The sequence below is a fragment of the Haliotis rufescens genome, unplaced genomic scaffold, assembly GCF_023055435.1.
Source record: "Haliotis rufescens isolate VD_foot unplaced genomic scaffold, xgHalRufe1.0.p SCAF_1, whole genome shotgun sequence".
NCBI classification, from domain to species: Eukaryota; Metazoa; Mollusca; class Gastropoda; order Lepetellida; family Haliotidae; genus Haliotis; species Haliotis rufescens.
The window spans coordinates 88,400,776-88,422,114 of NW_025963779.1; the positions used below are offsets into that span (position 1 = coordinate 88,400,776).

Below are 21,339 nucleotides of genomic sequence, written 5' to 3' on the forward strand. Positions count from 1 at the left end.
GGGGAGCGTCAGAGTGTTAGAGGGGCCATGTTAGAGCGTTGGGGAGTGTCAGAGTGTTAGAATGGCCATGTTAGAGCGTTGGGGAGTGTCAGAGTGTTAGAGGGGCCATGTTAGAGCGTTGGGGAGTGTCAGAGTGTTAGAGGGGCCATGTTAGAGCGTTGGGGAGTGTCAGAGAGTTAGAGGGGCCATGTTAGAGCGTTGGGGAGTGTCAGAGTGTTAGAAAGGCCATGTTAAAGCACGTTAGTACAGTGCCGGGTTGAAGCGGGCGTGTTTGGGCGTTATAGTTCGTGTTAGGGTGGGTATAATGCAGCGTTTGAGTGTTATAGTTCGTGTTAGGGTGGGTATAATGCAGCGTTTGAGTGTTATAGTTCGTGTTAGGGTGGGTATAATGCAGCGTTTGAGTGTTATAGTTCGTGTTAGGGTGGGTATAATGCAGCGTTTGAGTGTTATTGTTCGTGTTAGGGTGGGTATAATGCAGCGTTTGAGTGACTGTTGGAGAGTAGTCATGTTAGGGCGTTACAGAGTATTAGAGAGTTAGCTAGAATGTTATACTCTGGCCATATATGTATAACCATGACGAGATTTAAACACACGGACCTGGAGTCGAAAGACAGATTATGAAACGTGCAGTTGCACTTGATACAGTTCTCGATTTCGTTTTGAGATCCTGTTTTCAGAATTATCTCATTTAATCTCTTGTGAACGCCACGCTTTTGAGGATAGAGTGGACTTGTAAACATACAGTGGCTTAAATTGGACTTAAACGGCATTTCTATTGAAGTTTGTACACAGTTGATAAACAGAAAACATCCGACCTAACTATATGCTTTATTTGTTTGTTGTTTAACGCTGCACTCAGCAATATTCCAGTTCACTCACTCACTCCAGTTATATGACGGTGGTCTGTAAATAATCCCGTCTGGACCAGACAATTCAGTGATTGAAATCATGAGCATCGATTCACGCAATTGGGATACGATGACTTGCATCACCCAAGTCAGCGAGCCAGACTACCCGATCCCGTTATATAGTCGCCTCTTACGACAAGCATGGGTTGCTAAAGACCTATTCTACCCCGGATCTTCATGGGTCATATTTATATGCATTCCATTTATTTGGGTTTATACTCTAACCCTGACAGCATGCATACCCCACAGGGCTATTCTTTAGTAAAACATGTGGTGAGATGAAGATTTGTTGGATATCACACGAGGCAAGGATTTGAACTGATGATATCGTGAATGGTACAGAGTGGAATGTTACAATTCCTTAAATGGTGGTCGCATTAAATTGTTAAATCGATCGGTTTATATCAGACAGCTCCTTAGAAAATAAAATTATGTCAGTACATATATCTACACTCAACATGACACGCAATATCATTTCGCCATGCATAAGACCCAAAGTGCTCAAAATCAATACTGTGATACAAGTGCTCAACATTATATAAGAAGATTTGTGTAAAACATGGCAGATAAGTGGCAGTAGACACACGATAAATTATTCAATATGGATTTGCCGGAAATAACGATTTTAGGAGAAAAGGAATCAATGTGCGAATTTTTCACAGATTTCCTTCCCGCGTATGTAATGTTACGCCAATGACTTGAGGTGCCGAGTTGTCAAGATGATGGAAAAATGGGATGCCTATTTTTGGAAACAAGGTCAACAGACGGTGGTCACATAATGCGCGGTAGCTTGTTTCCTTGAGGGTCACGTGACTTTTCAATCCAATCACTATTTATAGATTGTTTATCTGTAAACAATTTGTTTGTTTGCGCCGTGCCGAGCCAGGGGAGAACCCCATACATGAAGATGAACAGAAGGAAGCCATGTTGAAAGGAAAGATGGAGAGAAAAGAACAATGAGGTGAATTTGATTGCGGATTGACGCCGGAGGTACTCATTAACGCTCTCGGAGACATATTTGAGGCGTGCGAAACACGCCGTGCAGTGATTCGCGGGTCGATTGGAGACGGTCGGGCACGAGTGCTCCGTGGAAACTGAAACTTTACCCTGTCTACCCATCGTGAAGTGGATTGTTCTGATCGGTGACGGTGAGTAAGTGGCCCATACCAGTTTGGGGTATATTTGTAATCCACTCGACTTGTAGCTTATTTTCATGGTTGATATGTTTCACTGAAGTCCCAACATGCTTCCTTAACTGCAATATCGCCATTTTAGTTGAGCTATGCCAAGCTTGGCCTACTTTCCGATTTGAAGCAAGTGCCCGAAAGGTGGATTCCGCGCTATGAATAACGTGTGAAATCTAATCTTAGAACGGAGATTCCCCCGTGAAAATCGACGTATTTTTGCTATATTATCGACTTATTTTACTACTTATTAAGTCAGAATTGCACTCGAACAAGTTTAGATTTGAATCGCCCAGGATCGCGTCTTGCTCGAATGTTCCGGTCGTTTATCTGATTCATTGCACAACAAAAGATCAGCGCATGTTTGTGTTGATATGTGAAATATATGTCAATAACTACCGGTAAATATACAACTATTCGTTGTTTTTAGGTGGTAAAGACATCAAGGAATGGGTTGAGAATATGGAATAGGTCAATGATCGCACAGGACACCTCACCCAAATCAGTTAATTTTATTAATCTGTTAATTTTCCGGTGTTAGAAAAGGTCACGGTGTTAGTAGCCTCGTTCTGGATTTCTCTATTTTTAGCAATGACCGGCATATGAAGGGAAACACCACTAAATTCTTAGACCAGTAGGTTCATTTGTAATGGAATAATAATGTTATTTCAACATCAAGTGAAAGTTTTAACTGTAATATTCCCTAACTCGATGTTCATTCTTGTGATTTATGTATCTTATTTGTAGGATGCATTTATATTTTGAATGAAAGATGATAAAACGTTGGGAGGGGTTTTCCCTTTTCCCTACCAATGTATTTCTTTGTTTGATTTTGTTGGTGTTTACTAAATTTCAATATAATCAAGTTTATTTCTATATTTTCATTTTGTACACTGTTGTTTTAACATAGTAGATATTTTCTAATTACATACTGGTTAGTTGTAGGCTGCTGAGTTTATTAAATTTAGGAATAAGTGGGGTTGTCATGACTCAAGATTTTAGATTATCTTGGTGTTCTTGGATTAATATACTTCAAGAAACCTCAACATTCATGGGATGGTATTTAATCTCTAACAGTTGTTAATGCAGTACATGTATACTTTTCAATATCTTATAATCAAAATAGGAAAATACTTAAATTGTTGCAACATTTTAGAATGCATGCAGTTACCTGAGTTAGCCTTAGTGGCTGATATGTCCATTGCATGGTCATGATAATCAGTGTCTTATTGTGTTAATGTTATCCTTGCAGGCCATGGATGCAAGTACACCTGATGAAACTAAGAATGCTGATGAAACGTAAGTGCTATGTTTGGCTGTTATCTTCTTTCATGTATTGATGGAGACATACCAAATACAGAGTATACATCCTCACAGATGGTCTCTGAAATAATTCCACCTGCTGTCTTCTACTGCAGCATGCATGATAAGCTGCCCTGATTGGAATATGGAAAGACTTCCCGTATCCCCTCCAAATGTTATATATATTTACATATAACATGTTTCTTCCAACTATATGTATTTTTGAGGGAGGATACAGACAGAAGTCTTACCCATTTGAATTTGAAAACACTTTAGCTTTTTGTTAATTGTAATTTTGAATTGAATTTGAGATAGAGCAAAGAAATGATGAAGTATGAGATTTGTTGCTGTTATCGTGCCAAGATCACCTATGTCTAACATGCCTCTGAAAAGGGACATCTCTACACAGAAGCGCCTCATCCGAAGCCTGCATCTAGTTAACCTTTTAAGCTGTTATGCTTTGGTTATTCTACCCCATGTATTGACACTAAAATGTGCTGAAAATGATGCTGAAAAACAAACGTATGCTAATAGAATAAAAGTTTTTGGGCCAGATTTTACTCTTCATTTATCTCAATGATAATGTCAATGTTATGTCCATGCAGTGGTAGATGTAGGTCAGTCGTGCAAAGAAGTCTTTGACCATTCTACAAGATGTGACAATCATTGTGCAGTTCAGAGATGGGCACATGTTTGATCTATAGTCACACTGATGACATGTTTTCTGTGACAGTGGGGAGGCTGAGGCCTGCGTCCCTGATGATGATGTGAAAGAGGAGGACGTAGCCGTTGTGGAGACAAGTCGGAAGCGATCATCGCCGGACGATGAGGACGATGAGGATGAGGAAGAGATGCCAGAGAAGAGGTTTGTTCTCTCAGAATCTGTACATACATTTGTTATGTAGGTCCATGTCAGTAATCATGGTAATGATGCTGACACATTCAGTTGCAGTAAACATCAGAACAAGGATTTCACCAATAATGTCTGAACTGTAACAACTAGTGTTGTAGTAATAGAGAAAGTCAAGATATGATGCATGGTCGGCTGTGTTTGAAAGTAAATAGGGAAACTGAAGTCCTTGAGCTTTGATCAGCTGCTTTTGTGTTTTACATCTTGGGGCCCCTAAGCATGCCTAAAAATCCCAGGTAAAGATAAAATGCCCTTGGAACGTTAAAAAATGAGGAAATTGAAAAAATTGTACTAGCCCCAGGCTAGCAGGCTGGTGTTAATTTCTAATCCTGCCTAAACATGCCACATTTTGAACTTTTAACATTGGTGTTATGATGAGGACTCTTTGGTTTTCATGTTTAATTTTAACATCTGCTTATGATATTGTCTTTTCCAAAATGCAGTGCATATTGTAATTAACTAAGTTTCAGTGGTGTTGAATAGCTCAAAGTAAAAGAGATATTTTCTGTCATTCACTTATATATAGAGGGACCTGTATCAGCGGTATTCAAACTATATGACAGCAGTCTGTAAATAATCAAGTTTTGACCGGATAATCCAGTGATTGACATTATGAGCATTGATCTATGCAACTGGGATGGCATGCGTCAACAAAGTCACCAAGCCTGACCACCTGATCCCGATCTTAAGACAAGAATTCCGTGTAACATTCTGAGGAACAAGCATGGGTTGCTGAAGGCCTATTCTGTACCCAGATCTTGACGGGTAGATTGTCAAGTAGCTCATGGAACACACCAAAGGGTGATGGACAAAATTAGATTTTAGCTGCCAAATAAATATTTGTAAATATTGTTGCACATCACAAGACCCCATATATTTCTTCAGGTTTCTACAGTCGGTGAATTGTATCTGTTGTCAGCATCTCCCACCAGTACCACTGGGGAGATTCAGAGGCAGGGTAGCTCTTACGTGCCCACGCTGATTGAGAGAAATATGTAAGGGTGACCTGGCTGAGTCCATGGCATGGTCCCCCAAACATATGGATTGTTGCTCATGCCATCAGAGTCAACCAGACTTGATTTGTTACAGAGTGCAGTGATAGTATCCTACATGGAGGGAATATTGCTTTACTGATTCACCCACTCACTCCCATAACATGAGGCATGTGAGAGTTATGTTTCCAGCTTATGTTCTCTGTGTAGCCGGCTTCACAAAGGTCAGGTTTTCAGTTTCGGCAGCCAATATCAGTTTTCAAAACTTTTAGCGTTTATACAGAAGTCTTCTAAGAAGTTGTGAACACTAGTTTGATGCATACTTTTCTCCACTGCAACTATCTGAAATTAGGTATTTGAATACGTGAGAAATTGAATAAGGTTTTACACTTTACATGCTTGGTGTACCCTATGTGCCCTATACCACATTGTGTCAAGGTCTGTACTTAAGCAGTGACCTGGAAAAGCAGGCTTCTTACACCAATGATGTTATCAGTCTGTACCCAAAAACTTTTAAGGCTACTAGCCTGAACATTGTATATGCTTTCTTTTGAATGGGGTTTCTGTTCAGTTAAATTGTTTGTGGACTAATGCTGAAATCAGCAATACTCCATCTATATGATGTGAATAATCGAGTCTGGACCAAAACCCAAGTCACTGAACTTTACCCCCTGATCCAGTTGGTCTCCCCTTACGACAGGTTTATGTAACTGGGGATGTATATTCTTACCAGGAATTTATGTGGTTGTGTTTCTTGTTTTTCAGGGCCAGATTGGAGGATACAGATTCTACAGAGGCAGTAGGAAGTATTGGCGACCCCAAGAAGGAAGATATATCAGAAAATCCCGATGAAGAAGTGGTAACTCCTGCTGGAGAGACGTCAGTACCGCTTGATGAAGACACGGATGTTGCTACCAACGCAAAAGATGAAGCAGAACCTGCCAATGCTAACAAAGCTGTAAATCCCGATGAAGAATCATCAAAAGACAAAGATATTGTCAAAACTGAAAGTCCTCAATCAGTGTCTGATGATGACATGACTGGGCCAAAGAAAGAAGACGATGTGAAGGATGAAAAGACATCCACACATGACACACAGGAGAAAAGCAGTGCTACGAATGAAGATGATGGTGGGCCATCGAAGGAGGCGCCAAGTAAGGAAGTTGTGGAAGATTTAACAGTTAAAGTGACTAATTCTGTGAAACATTCGGAGGAACAAAGATACACTGATTCTCCAGCACAAAATGGGAATGATGATGCCTCCACGGTGAAATCAGATGATAGTGAGAAAGAAAATATTAGGATACCGGAGAACCCTGTAGATTTGACTGCACCAAAGAAAAGTGGGTCAGATATTATTACATTGTCTGATGATGAAGATGAGGATGCTAAAATGCCAAATGGAATAGTATTTAAAGAACCAACTGAAGAGGAACTAAGACACAGACGCAGGCTTATTAAAAGACTGCAGGGTGAACTTCGCAATGAAGAAGCTAAACTGGTCCTACTGAAGAAATTGAGACAAAGCCAACTGTCCCATCAGCTTCAAGATCATCCACCAGAACGTACAAAGCCTCCTAGCTCTAGCAGACAGAGCAATAGTGGACCACCACCTCTAGTCAGGGGCGGACAGCAGAGTTCTTCCTCCAAGATGGTACCACACAATGGTCATGGGCCACCAATGAGGGGACAACAAATTTCGCAGTCCTCTCGCTCCCAGATGCATGGACCACCACCTTTAGTCATGGCTCCAAGAATGGGCAACAGTCACAGTCACCTGATGACTCACGGCATGAGAGGAGGCATGGTGCCTGGAGGAACTCCTCCAAGTCTGATTTCTGGGTTCCGTAGCATGTCGCAGCAGCAGGCCCATAGACAGAGGGAGCAGCAGCAGCAACAACAACAACAGCAGCAGCAACAGCAACAACAGCAGGAGGAGGTGCAGACACCAGCTCAGAGACAGGCAGCAGCCAAACTGGCTCTACGCAAACAGCTAGAGAAGACATTGCTACAGATACCACCACCCAAACCACCACCACCAGAGATGAACTTCATTCCCAGCCTGTCCTGCCCTGATTTTGTTTTGTTGCTGGGTTTAGAAGAAGTGGTTAATTACATCATTGATTCTCAGCTGATTGCCCGGGGAGAGAAGAACCCTGATGAGAAATTTGTGTGTAACCCCTTCTCGTGTGTGCAGTGTAACTCCGACTTCACTCCAGTCTGGAAAAGAGAGAAGCCAGGTTCTAAAAACGTTATCTGTGAACACTGTGTTACATCAAACCAGAAGAAGGCGTTGAAGCAGGAACACACAAATCGTTTGAAGAGTGCCTTTGTTAAGGCTCTGCAACAGGAACAGGAGATCGAGCGGATGCAGGCTCAGAGTGTGAATGAGCCCCCGACACCGAGGTCAAGCACAACCACCACTGCCTCAACCCCCGTGTCTACAACACCTCTTGGTCTAGTGTCCAGTTCTGCCATGGGTCTCTCCACAAACTCACCAATGAACCTCACACCCTCCTACAAGCCTAGTCAGGAGCAGTTGCGACAACACCAAAATTTCATCCAGGCTCATCAAGCCCAGCTAAGAGCAGGACAACCTCTCGGACTACAACCCTTTGGACACCGCGGACCTTTCCCATACCAGATCCCATTCACCAAACCTTCGGACCTACAACGACAATATTTGCTGGACCTCATACCTCGAGGAGGAGCCATGTCATGGAAATCATGAAGATGATACGTTATTTATTGATAGAAGCTGTTCTCAGAACAAACAACAAGACAAATCAGTAACATCAATCATGAATCAGTGACAATAACTTCGAAGAAGTTTATGACTAAAGGCAGATTGTCTGCAATTTGTAGAAAAATTCCATTCAGATATAATTCTGTTGTGACGTAGCACTAATAATCATGGAAGTGTGTGTGTGTTGAAATTACTTGCTGCTTAAAACAGACATCGTCATTTGTAGTTATTCTCAAGATATATATATATCACTGACAGGGTACCACAGGATGACTGGAAACTCGGCTGATGAATATCATGTACCCTGCACCATCACTCATTGTCCTTTGTCAAATCATGCTTTCATAGTGAACTCACCGTAATAACTGTAGTGGACTTGGCCATACTCTGGGACAGTAACCGTCTGTAAATTCATTAATTTCTGATCACACGATTCCGTTGTTGTGTTCAGTTCACCTTGTGTCCTGGGACCGGAAGCAGGGAACCACCCTCTACAGTGACTCCTGTTGTACAAGCCTGTATATGACACTATCACAGTGAATATGTTATTTATGCTGTGTTTGTGGCCACTGTTCCTGCCGGCATTTGGTGATATGTTTAATAAGCAATGTTGGACTCCCAACTTATCGGGGCTACCGGTCCGGATTTCTTATGATTTGGAGCTGGGGCGATTCACTTGAATAATGGAAGTTTGTGATACATAAAGGATGACTTATATGTATCAGTAAAGGATTTAATTTTGCAAATTCACTCTGGTAATGAAAACTATTGATGGAAATAGATTCACTGATGATAGACTCATCCAGAAATCCTTTTTTTTTTTGGTTTCTTTCATTTTCGAGTTATGTATTTATTTCACTTATAATTCATGTAAGTTGAGACATTTTAGTTAAATGTCACGTTGTAGCAAGGTTTTTCCGGTGATATATGTGAGCTTATTCTGGTACTTCAAGGCATCACATCTTATCTATCGTATTCATACTGCTTATATTATTTTACAAAACAAAGACGTGTTTGTTAAGTTAAGAAAATGGTGATATTTGGTTTATGGTATCTTTGATTGATAGTACCATCTGATCAGTAATCTTGTTTTAGTTGATTACACTAGTGGCTCTTCAGGCACTGGCTTGATTTAGCACATTCAAACTGAGTGGAACCAATTTTGTATTGATGGTATTGCTAGGGTCATTGCTGGGTTTGACCTGGGCTGTGATGTAGCCATATGTGACCCTCACAAGGATTTGCAACATTCTCAGCAGTATATAGCAGAACTGCCTGGCCAGGCGTCATGCAATGTATAGCCCTCGTGACGACGACATTAGCTTTTAATGTATCATTATGCCATAGATTTGGGTGTCATAATCAATAAGTGCTTGCTCTTTAATACAAATATTCAATTTGATAATTTATGAGCTAACAAAGCCTTGAACTATGTACAGACATGTTGATGAGTATGCTGTAGAACTATATTCACAGGCACTTCTGTAAAAACCTCTTCATAAGAGCATTGTGTGACTGGAACGGTTGGACTTTCTGTGGTAACGTGGTGTTATCCTAAAAGAGTCACTGCAGCAATCATTTAAGTTTAGGTTGTCCAGCAATGGCTGCAGATAAGCCAGCCCAACCACATGGCCCATGATGAGAACTTAGAAGTCATGTAAATGGTCACCTTAGTGTTCTGGCAGTATAACAATTTCAACAGAGGACAGTTCCTTTTCTTACCAGTCTAAACCTCCCATCTGCGTCTCGGACTTGTCAGTATATGAATCACAGTCACGTTGTGCAGGAAGAAGCCAGTTTGTGTTGTTACCATGATTGCTGGGGGACAATTTTGCATGGTCCGTTTCCTCAAAACTGTAGGACTTAATTTGTTTGCAGCTTAGTGTTTTGTTATAACATGAGACATTTGCACTACAAGACATAGTTCATGGTGGTCAGGTGTTACCTAATTGCTCGATTTATCAATCATCTTATGACTCGTAACACTTGATCTTTCAATATTTATTAGCAAATCACACAAACTTGTGTGTCACTTAATGATATATTAAAATAAATACTCATCCGATGCATTGACATATATTTCCAACTGCTTCAATCTCAAGGGCACACGTCACTTTGTGTATCTGATGCGTCTACCGATCATGATGCTAGCAGTCATTTGTTGTAAATAGATTGTGAGAATAATGACTAATCCTCCTAGATTCACACCAAAACTGCTAATTTACAAACTCACTTAAGCAGACCTACAAATGAGTTCCATTGAACTGGGTGAACAGTATCGTTGAGCATTGACAAAGTATGCCATCTGTTTGAACCCTGACCTTCTTGACTACAATCAAATTCAAATCTCGATGCTGAATTTTGATAAATCAGTAGGTTAACCAGTGTTATGGTCCGTACTGTTTCATGACTAGAGTTTCATGGTGAATGGGTGAATCGTACCAGCTCTGTTGATTTTGTTCTGATGAGTCTTCCTGCCCCAGCAGTGCAGGGTCATCAGTTGATGAAGATGTGTGTATAAGTGGGCCACAGCGCCGTCACAGCAGGATGTTTGGTGCAGAATATCAGTATGCACTTGCAGTTCTGCACAATGTTCGTAGCTAAGATGGTGAATAAAACCTATTTCTTGCATATTTGTATTGATGTTTTTTGCTATTTGACAAGCTTAGATTGAGGTGTACTTGGTTAGAATAGGTCATTTGGATAAGTCAGACATGCTCTGACTTGGCTTATTATGCGATATAGCCTGATGACCTGGTATCTAACTCATAATAATATCAACCAATGGTTTCTCTGGTCCAGACTCAGTTATTTACAGGCTTGAATGGTGCTTGGTGAGGCATTAAGCAAACAAACAAGTTGACAGTTCTGCATATGTTGTTGACTTTGGGTCCATGTTGCAGCATGTACAACCTTTGTGGAGAAAGGCACGTCATGCAAGTGATATAATCTTGAAATTTGCGTTAAACCCCATAACACCTGGGGAAAAAAAGAGCTTTTTAATATGTGTGGCTGCATTCCATGGTGGCATTCTTGCTGTTTTTGCAACCTGGAATTAACTAAAAACTTCCTTAATGCAGCTCGTATGTATGTCGGGATGATTTTCGTTCAAGGTCATCTTATGTCACATGAACCATGCCGAGAACTTCAAGAATCTTTGTTTACATTTATAGGAAAAATCTATGAACATAAACTATGAACACTGGTTGAACAGGATAAACAGATTATGGATAATTGGCAACAAATTGGTAAATACCCTATCAAGAAAAACATGTTTGGCATAGAATTTTGTTTTAAAATTTAACAAGAGATAGCTGGGCGATGAGTTCTACGGTTGGCATGGAGGCTTGTCAAAATTAATTCTGGACCAGACAAACCAATAACTTGAAACCTTCAGGCAATCAACCAAGTCACAGCCTGGCCATCTCTTTAGACACAATGTATCACATGATGCCCAGTTTAATCAACAAGCATGGTAACACAGTTCAAGTGACATTGCTTCTTTGTTGATAATATGCTATGGCTGAGGTGATATTGGGTTTATTGACCTGTACATAACATTTTCACACAAATGTACGTGTGTGTCTGCTTGTACTTGACCGTTCTTAGGCCAATTTGAGCTAGACCACCATGCCACAGTCTATGGTTACACCACTCAGAGTGCATGAGTATGGTTTTACATTCTTTTAGCAATATTCCAGCAATATCATGGCGGGGGACCCCTGTAATGGGCTCTCACACATTGTACCCATGTGGGGAATCGAACCCGGGTCTTCTAGTTGATGAGCGAACACTTTAACCACTTGGCTACCCCACTGCCCTACCCCACTCGGGCACACAATACAGACTCCAAGCCTACCAGTCCTTGTTCTAATTCCTTAATACCGAGCGATCCCCACAACGAGTGCTAGACAGGGTAAACAAGTGCCATCTGTTGATGTCTTTTGGTAGGAACCACCAATGTTCTGCTCTCTGGGAGATGTTCTATTCACTACACAGGGAGGCAGTCCAATACCATCTGATGTGATGTCATCCATTGTTCATACACGTTTTCTTTATTGTCTTTCATAAAAAAGACAAGTTATATATAGAACAACCAACCTGCAACACACCAAAGGCTCGGGGCTTACACCATTGCATCACTTGGGGCAGATAATCAGTAACTATTCCTACCCAGTGGGCATTCCTGGTCCCCAGCATCCCGTGCTGGTGAGTGAGTGAGTGAGTTGGGTTTAACGCCGCTTTTAACAGTATTCCAGTTATATCACGGCGTGTCAGCTTAATGTGGGAGGAAAGCCCGAAGTGATGCAGGTCTCAGACGTTTACCACTTCGGTGAAACCCACGAGCACGGGTATGGTGCTGACAACCCGAGAAACATAAGCAGGTCGAACAGGGATTCGAACCCACAATCATAGGTTTCTTGAGTGCCCAAGAGACGCAACTCTGCACGGCGAACCACGGCACCTTAGACGACTGGGCCACCCGTGCCACCATGCTGGATGTGAAAAGGTGACCCAATGAATCGGGTGGTCAGGCACTACCTTGGATGATTGCCGTACCGTGATGCCATGCAGGGCTGGATCCAGCATTTTTAAAAGGGAGGGTCCAAAGTAACAAAATCCTCTGTCAATTTCACTGCCTAAAACATGCATTTGGTTTTCAAGAGGGAGGGGACCCCCTGAAACCCCCTTGATCTGCCTATACCATGGATCATTGATCATAATCACAGTATTATCTGGCCCATAATATACCGGCTGTTGTCAAATAGCTGGAACATTGCTGATTACAGTGTTAAACAACAAAGTGCACAGAGTGGTGTTTCAAAGTAGAAGATTTGATTTTGATAAGACTGGGTTTCCAAATGGTTTCTCTAAGGCCATTAACATCATTACATGTGTCTTTCCATGAGCACCGAATTCAAGTAACTTCCAATCTAATATATCTGTAGGACATTCACATTCACAAGTTCTACACACACCCCTGCTACAAAGTTGACTTGACAGCTTGAAATATTCAAAATGGCTGTCCCTATACACAGGTGTAGAGTCCAGACTTCACACAAATGTCTTCTCAGAAACCATGTCTCAATAGTTTAATGGGATGTTCATGCCCTCTCTCTTGGGACTGCCTCCGTGGTCTTGTGGATAGAGCGGAAGGTCCCATTATATAAAAACACTGTAAAAGATGGTACTTGTGACCCTGTCTGGTGCTCAGCATTAAGAGAATAAAACAAGGACAAGGTGGGCAAACCATGTTAAACTGCACCATATCTCAGTGGGCTCTCACACAACACGCACGCACGCACACACACACACACGAACACACACACACACGAACACACACACACACCTGCTAGATAAACCAGTGGTTGATAATATGAGCAATGCCCCATGCTGTCAATCAAGTAAGTCGCCAAGTACTAAAATACCCTGACATCTGGGGGTATTACTGCATTAAAAAGGCGTAGAGAACCCAAATTCTGATGTTTTAATTACTGATTGCTTCAATTAATCAAAACTAATTTTTTTGGTCCTTCATAAAAATGACTTCTTGAGTGCAATCACTTTCCAGTCCCAATTTAATACAAAATCATGAATGATCTAAATTACAAATAACTGGTGTAGGAGCAAAAGAAACCGATTCCTTATGAAGATTACATTGGATATCAACCTAACGGCTCTACTCCCATAGAGAGCTTCAGCAGACTACCAGCAATCCAGCAACTGTTTCTAGCAGTAGTAGATGTATAGTACTCAAAATAAGTCAAAGAACATCCGATCTTATCTTATCACTATAATTAATCTGTCATGGCTGGTGGTTATTGCAACACACAGCCGTCCATTTGTGGATGTTCTTTAATTGTTTCGAGTTGTATATAATGTACATTCTCTCCCCAGGGCTGGAGTCAATACTAGTACTTTGCACAGTTATTGCTATGCTAAAAAATATGTTTGACAGATTGATTTAGTTTCCATAATTTGTCATTGCAATATGGCAGAATCAATGCCAATGCAATGTTAAATTTTAACTGCCTCGCTCGCCTGTATTTCTCCATCCCTGCCCATCAACACATACTACTTAATAGAAGGTAAAACAAGTTACAGAACATCCCATTTTCACATATACTACTACAGTTTGTCATGTCGATGGGGTAGCCTCGTGGCTAAAGCATTTGCTCGTCATGCTGAAGACCCAGGTTCATTTCCCCACATGGGTACAATGTGTGAAGCCCATTCCTGGTGTTCCCCGCTGTGATATTGCTGGAATATTCTTAAAAGCGGCATAAAAGCATACTCACTCACTCACTCATGTCATATGAAAAACTACACACAACCCCCAAAAGTACCAGAATTTGTACTTTATCAAGGAAGAGTTATCCCAAATAAAACATTTGTTACATTTGACAACTTTCTAAAAGACATTGTGTATTCTTAGCTTTCAGCCATGGGAGTCATGCCAATTTACACTTATCAGAGGGTAAAACAAAGTATGTGATCTAGACTACCAGTTGTCAGATTTCCATTCTTGTGGAAGGGGCACAGGTGGCCCAGTCGTCTAAGGTTGAGAGTTGTGTCCCTTGTGCACGCCAGAAACCTTTGATTGTGGGTCGAATCCCTGTTCGCCCCGATTATGTTTCTAGGTTTGTCAGCACCAAACCTGTGCTCATGGGTTTCACCGAAGTGGTAAACGTCCGAGACCTGCATCACTTCGGGCTTTCCTCCCACATTAAGCTGACACGCCGTGATATATCTGGAATACTGTTAAAAGCGGCGTTAAACCCAACTCACTCACACACTCACTCCATTTTTGTGGAAGCCTCGGTGGCTGAGTAGGTTAGATCACTGACTTTGTGTGCTGGCGATTAGGTGCCTTGTTATGGCAGTGTGGTTTCGAATCCCGGATTTGTTGTACTTTACCAAGAAATTGTAATCCGAAATAGAACATTTGTTACATTTGACCATTTTTTAAAAGGCATTGTGTCTTCACATATGAATGTGATGTGTAACTGTGTGGCCAGCCAGGCAGGTGGAACATGTTGTATTAAGAGTGAGTGAGTATGGTTTTACGCCACTTTTAGCAATATTCCATCAATATCACAGCAATGGGCACCAGAAATGTTGTATTCAGAACTTCTCCAAATGGGACAGTACATTTAAGTTAACTTTCAGTAACTTCTATGTGTAGGTTACTTGACTAGTCATTAAGCATAACAGTGCTAGTCAGGACACAGTTAGGGTTATTCCCTATACCATGTGGAGTACTGCAGCAAATATTGAGGAATCTCTCAAACAAATTACACCCAGAAATGACTTAATAGTATCTCAAAGTTTTTCTCAAACTTTTATTCACTCATGGTGATATATTTGATATCAACAAACATGAGGGTTAGATTTTAATTTATCACCCAAAATCATTCTTCCAAATTGTTCAGTTTGTAAACAGTAAGCTCCTGTTGAAGCCATTTTTAATCATAAATAACCCTATTTCGTATGTGAAGATATTAAACTGTAGGGATGCAGGCTAGTTTCATCTCACATAGTCAAACACCTTCTGCTATTCAATGTTTCCCAATACACATACCATACTGGTACATACTCCTCACAACCAAGATGAAGTGAAGTTTCTGACTACAAGTGTGCCTACAAACTTCTCATATGACCATGCACATACATATTAAGAGATGTTACAATCAAATGTTGAGATGTGTTTCTGTGAATTTTTTCCAACACATATTTTGTAGACAGGGATGGGAACTTGTGATAGCATATCATTTTACTGTGTCTAAAACAAAGTGTTCCAATATATAAAATATAAGTGTGTGAGAGTAGTATAAAGAATAACCTTGAAACTTGAATTTAAGGACTATCTGTCTGAATGAAATCCCTGACAAAGTACCAGGCAAGGTACACGGGATGTCAGGATACAGGCATCACACGATACCATGCATATCTCCAGACAGAAGCCACAATACCATATGCATCTTGATACTGCATACAACATTTTGACAATTGATACTGGGTTAATGTGAATCGATGCCAAATTATGTGTATGGGGTATCGTATTGTCCAAAGTTTGCCAGCGGTGAGCCCGTCACTAGGGCTTACACAATTCATCTACAAGGAGCAAATAAAACATAATTCCAATTTTCAAGAATGTCATTCCTTAAATGTTAATTTCTTATGCTGTCTAACAGTGAGTGAGTGAGTGAGTGAGTGAGTGAGTGAGTGAGTGAGTGACGTTTTATGTCGCTTTTAGCAATATTCCATCAATATCACGATGGTAGAGACCAGAAATGGGCTTCACACATTGTGTACCCATGTCAGGAATCGAACCCAGGTCTTTGGCATGATGAGCGAACGCTTTGACCACTAGGCTACCCCGACCCCATGCTGTCTTACAACGTGCGACGACTTGTTCCTTAAAGCAATCGGAACGACAATGCAACTCCCATTCTGTACAACACATTTAGAGTGAGTGAGTGAATATGGTTTTACGCCGCTCTTAGCAATATTCCAGCAATATCACGGCGTGGGACACCAGATATGGGCTTCACACATTGTACCCATGTCAGGAATCAAACCTGGGTCTTCTGCATGACAAGTGAACACTTTAACCACTAGGCTACCCGACCGACCCTGACACATTTAGAGCAGCACTAGCGATACAATCATCTTTTGCAGGTCATAATTCATCAAAACAAAGACAAATTCACTGATCTCAAATTTATTGACAATTTTTAACCCTCCCTCCCAGTAAGAAACAAGTGAAAAAGTGCTCCTCTACTGATGCTATACACATGCATAAATAATGGTACAGGGTTGCATATGACTTGCACAATTAGAATTTATAAAATCCAAGTATGAAATATTTTTACATCAGATGGAGTAGAGCTTTTATGTACACTATAATAATAATCCAACTGTATAATATAGACACCAGTATGTTACACATATAAACACATATACACACAAGCATGGGCGTCAACTGTACACATGTATTGAAAATACAAGAAATGAATAGACGTCAAAAATTGGGGAAGAAATATTCAGTAATATGCAATATCTGATTACACTCAAAGTGACTTAAAGCACAACCTGTGAGCAGACAACGCGTGGAACGAGGATCACCTTACAGTCTGTCCAACCACCCTCCCTGGTCTGGTGCCCATTTTCTTCTGGGACTAAACATTGTCATTAATACCATTTGTGTGAGACTGAAACATTGTCTGTGTGTAACTGCTGTCATTAACAACTGTGCTGTAATAATAATTACAGTACCATAAACACTGAACTAGCAGTGGTGTTTGAGGGACTTGAACCAAATAGGCTGGGGCTGCCATATAAACTGATTCTAGTCTCCTTTTAAATTTGGAAAGCTATCTACTGCCATTCCATCTGTCCCAACCTGGTCTCCCTTCCAGCCCTACAAGGGACAAATATCCGTACATATCTTTTCCAAGGGTCATTTCTGTTAACTACTTGTGGGTTATTTGTTTCAAATTTATAGTTTCAATACCCATCTATGTTACATCTGGAACAGGCTGTATGGAAACAAACTTGCAAGATACAATGTCTAATCTCTATCTTATCTGTCTGTAATCTTACCATAAACTTGTTTTATTGAAATATTATAGTTTCACAGATCAACAGTTATTATGTTTGATTAATTGAAATTCCATTCCTTCTCTGATTCTTATTTAATATAAGAAATTTCATCAACTAATATCATCCAATCACATATGCAGAATGTGCAAGTGAGACTTACCTGGCAAGAACAAAGAAGCACTAGATTAATTTATCTCAAGACTAATTTTCACAAGCGGTGAAATTGGTCGTTATATTGTGTCTTCAAATGCATCTTTTCTAAGCAAAGCAACATAGCATGACGCCATTGTTCCTTCAGTTGGGACATTATGTACAGTAGGGCAAGAACATCATACAGTATATTAGCATGACAGACAAAGAAGGTCAAGCAATCATACTGTGTTTACTGCAGTCCTCATAGCTGTAGATATCTTATATGTCCATCAACATTATCCCTCAATACCACAAAGGAGTCATCATCCTTGTAATATATCATAGATACCTCCCTTGGTACTGTACTAGCATAGTTACTTCCCCTTACTTTGCATTTACCTCCCTTTGGTTATTACTATCTTGTTACTTCCCCTTGTTTTGTAGTATCACAGTTACCTCCCTTTGTTTAGTACTATCACAGTTACCTCCCTTTCAATTATTCCTCCGGACAAATCACAGTCCTCTGATTTCAGCAAACTGTTATCATAACCGTTGGTTTCCTTTGAACACATATTATTATATCAAGATAAGTTTACATCTTATAGTTTTTTTATTGCACAATAATATACGGTTGCCAGGTTTATAATTCTATTGTTGAACACCTAAGTACTTTTTTTTTAACCAACATTTCCATAGGTGATGTTCACATATTCAATGACAGGTACCAGTAATAGAAATATCCCGATACACTTTATTGATGGGAGCTTCAGGACTAACAAAATACAGAAACGCAACACTCCAGCCATTCTGTCTATGAGGACCCTGAAATTCCAAGACCAGTATTTGGTCTCTGTGCATTCAAGTGACACATCATTCCCAGGACCCCTAAAGTTGCTGATGCCAGGGGCATCCAGATTCCCCTGCGTACTTCTATCCCGTGGCTCGGTCCGACTACCTTCTTCTCCATCCGATTACAGTTGGGGAACGATAAAAAGGTGTATGTCTTAGAAACGTAAATCTGTTCATGTTAAACTTTTACAATATATTTCCATTCAATCTGGTTTGAAACACCTTACGGGCCATGATGAAACTGCAATGTTGAACTGACAAGAACTATCCATTTCATAGACATCATGACATTTATTGGACGGGTTTGACTTCCAAATCACACTGACATCCTCCGTGAATAGTCGCACATTGCCTCCTCCTGTTGATGGTGTTCCTGAATCTTCATCACACAACATATGATGTGGATTCAATAAGTACTTCACAGCACAGGTTATTAATATGTATCAATGACATTGCAAAAAAAAAAAGCAAGCAGACTGCCAGTACACCTAGATGTCATATACATTATTGGAATTAACGATGCGGCATACACATCATATGGTTAGATACATCTGTGTACATGGCCAACATACATCCCCAGACCATCGCACTTCCGGGGGATACACTACCATGACACTCTGACACCCATCTGAGGGGCGTTTGAGCTGGTTAGTATCACATTGTGCTTTGAAATATTTCGTCCAAAGACGACAACCCTTCATTTATTGAGACGTTCTCCACGTTAGCAGAATGTCATGGCTGACAAGGGAAGGTAACTCTTCCTGTGAGTGGAGACCCCTTTATGGTATATACAGTGTTGTGGGCGTAGAACCCATGTTAGTCCACACCCTCGAAGCCTTGGGTATTCTCGACCGCCGTGATTAGCTTTGTACGTAGTTCGGTATAAGACTCATAGGGAGGCAAGTCCAGACGGTTGAAACTGAAAAACAAAACAAAAGAAAATTAACGACTGAAAATAAAACTACCTTCATTGAAGTATACACAACAGATGTTTCAATAAGACAAAAAGGGTCATAACCACCAATTATTTCCATGGAAATGTAGAAAAAGAAATGAATTTGAAATTGTTTGAATACCAAATGGCACCACAATTCACTTGATCACTTCTGAATATCAGAAACAAAGCATGACTGTTGAAGCTATACACTGGTACTGCAGCTGTATAAACACCCTATAAATGTTCAAGTCAGGACCAGACAAACCAGAGTTTGTGGCGGCTTGAAACAGTACAAAACAGGTATGATGACCCACACTAAAGCTGACCAACTGACACACAAGGCCACGATCCTGCCTGGAAGCATTGCAGAGCGTGTTGGCATCAGACACACCAACCCCACCGAGGGCTAGCATTGCATATGACTATGACTCAAACGGTTCCAAATAGCATCACAATGGCAGGGCTACAAAAAAATATAAATTCTTTCTCCAACCTTATTAGAGTAGTTCTTTCATTCCTGTTTCTGAACAGGTACCATGTATGGAGACACAGCTGACTTTAATCTTTGAATGCAATGTTTCATTACAGGTGCTTGGACCTTTATCAAGCAAGAGACGTCTCATAACAGGTGCTTGTACCTCTATCAAGCAAGAGACGTTTCACAACAGGTGCTTGGACCTCTATCAAGCAAGACACCTTTCAGCAAAGGTGTTTGTACCTTTATCAAGCAAGTGACGTTTCGCTACAGGTGCTTTTACCTTTATTTAGCCAGTGACATTTCAGTACAGGCGCTTGGACCTTTATCAAGGAAGTGATGTTTCAGTAAAGGTGTTTGTACCTTTATCAAGCAAGTAACTTTTCAGTAAAGGTGCTTCTGCCTTTTTCAAGCAAGCAACTTTTCAGTACAGGTGCTTCTGCCTTTATAAAGCAAGAGACGTTTCAGTACAGGTGCTTGGACCTTTATAAAGCAAGTGACGTTTCACTACAGGTGCCTATATCACCTGGACCAAAAGAACAAACAAGTTGAACACCATTCGTCAGCCCTGAGATACTACAGCTTGTACACTGCCAAACTAATGTACCATGTGTGTGCTCTGGGCAGCTGTCCAGGATGACCCCACTTCTCGATGGTGAACAGCTGGGGCCCATTGCTTCCATACAGCTCGGCAAATCCATTCATTGGAACTCGAGATGTCCCGGTGACAAACTGCAGCAATCTTGATCTCATTTCATTGTTGCAAGAGTAGACAGCCTGAAGAGGAAATGGACACATTCAGAACAGGGAGTGGGGTTACAAGCACATTGATATGGTATAACGAGTGAGGCAAGCAGTAGCAATAATAAGTAGCAAATATGCAAACTTCAAGTTTCTGTTCTAAGTAAAACTGCTTGCATAATTCCATACATGTCGTTTTCACCTCAGTCAGCAATATTCCAGTTACAAGGTGCCTCTTCAATAATCAAGTCTGGCCTGGCAAACCAGTTGTTAATGGTATCAGCAATGAGCCCTTCACTCAGGGCGTGAAGACGCCATGAGCTGTGTCTCACAGTCACACCCGTTACCCAGGTCAGTCTCCCACCTGTTACTCAGGTCAGTCTCACTCTGTCACACCCGTTACCCAGGTCAGTCTCACACCTGTTACCCAGGTCAGTCTCACACCTGTTACCCAGGTCAGTCTCACAATGTCACACCCGTTACCCAGGTCAGTCTCACAGTCACACCCGTTACCCAGGTCAGTCTCACACCCTTTACCAAGGTCAGTCTCACAGTCA

At 41.0% G+C, this 21,339-nt stretch overlaps 2 protein-coding genes across 9 annotated transcripts in view; one reads left to right on the forward strand and one right to left on the reverse strand.

The window, feature by feature from the left end:
• Positions 1-1,773: 1,773 nt before the first annotated feature.
• Positions 1,774-10,673, forward strand: LOC124118921 (transcriptional repressor p66-alpha-like). Of its 2 annotated transcripts, none has more exons than XM_046481242.2 (4): positions 1,774-2,056; positions 3,345-3,391; positions 4,128-4,259; positions 6,062-10,673. In XM_046481242.2, the coding sequence occupies exons 2-4, from the start codon at positions 3,348-3,350 to the stop codon at positions 8,025-8,027; spliced, it is 2,142 nt and encodes a 713-aa protein (XP_046337198.1). In that variant the 5' UTR covers positions 1,774-2,056; positions 3,345-3,347; the 3' UTR covers positions 8,028-10,673. The 2 variants fall into 2 exon arrangements, with proteins under 2 accessions (XP_046337198.1, XP_048258967.1); XM_048403010.1 differs by lacking the exon at positions 1,774-2,056 and adding an exon at positions 2,707-2,726.
• A 6,078-nt stretch (positions 10,674-16,751) lies between these two features.
• The window catches only part of LOC124118918 (E3 ubiquitin-protein ligase NEDD4-like), a 92,836-nt gene continuing 88,248 nt past the window's right edge, over positions 16,752-21,339 (reverse strand). For all 7 annotated transcript variants that reach the window (XM_048403024.1, XM_048403019.1, XM_048403026.1 and 4 more), the window contains exons 23-24: positions 20,649-20,818; positions 16,752-19,548 (exon numbers count right to left, since the gene is read on the reverse strand). In XM_048403024.1, the coding sequence (XP_048258981.1) occupies positions 19,446-19,548; positions 20,649-20,818 (273 nt within the window). In that variant the 3' untranslated portion in view covers positions 16,752-19,445. The remainder of the gene's footprint in view (positions 19,549-20,648; positions 20,819-21,339) is intronic.

Coding starts and splice junctions, on each gene's coding strand:
- LOC124118921 (XM_046481242.2), top strand. CDS start 3,348: ATGGATGCAAGTACACCTGATGAAACTAAGAATGCTGATGAAAC. Junction 3,392..4,127: donor ACTAAGAATGCTGATGAAAC/GTAAGTGCTATG, acceptor TTTCTGTGACAG/TGGGGAGGCTGAGGCCTGCG. Junction 4,260..6,061: donor GAAGAGATGCCAGAGAAGAG/GTTTGTTCTCTC, acceptor CTTGTTTTTCAG/GGCCAGATTGGAGGATACAG.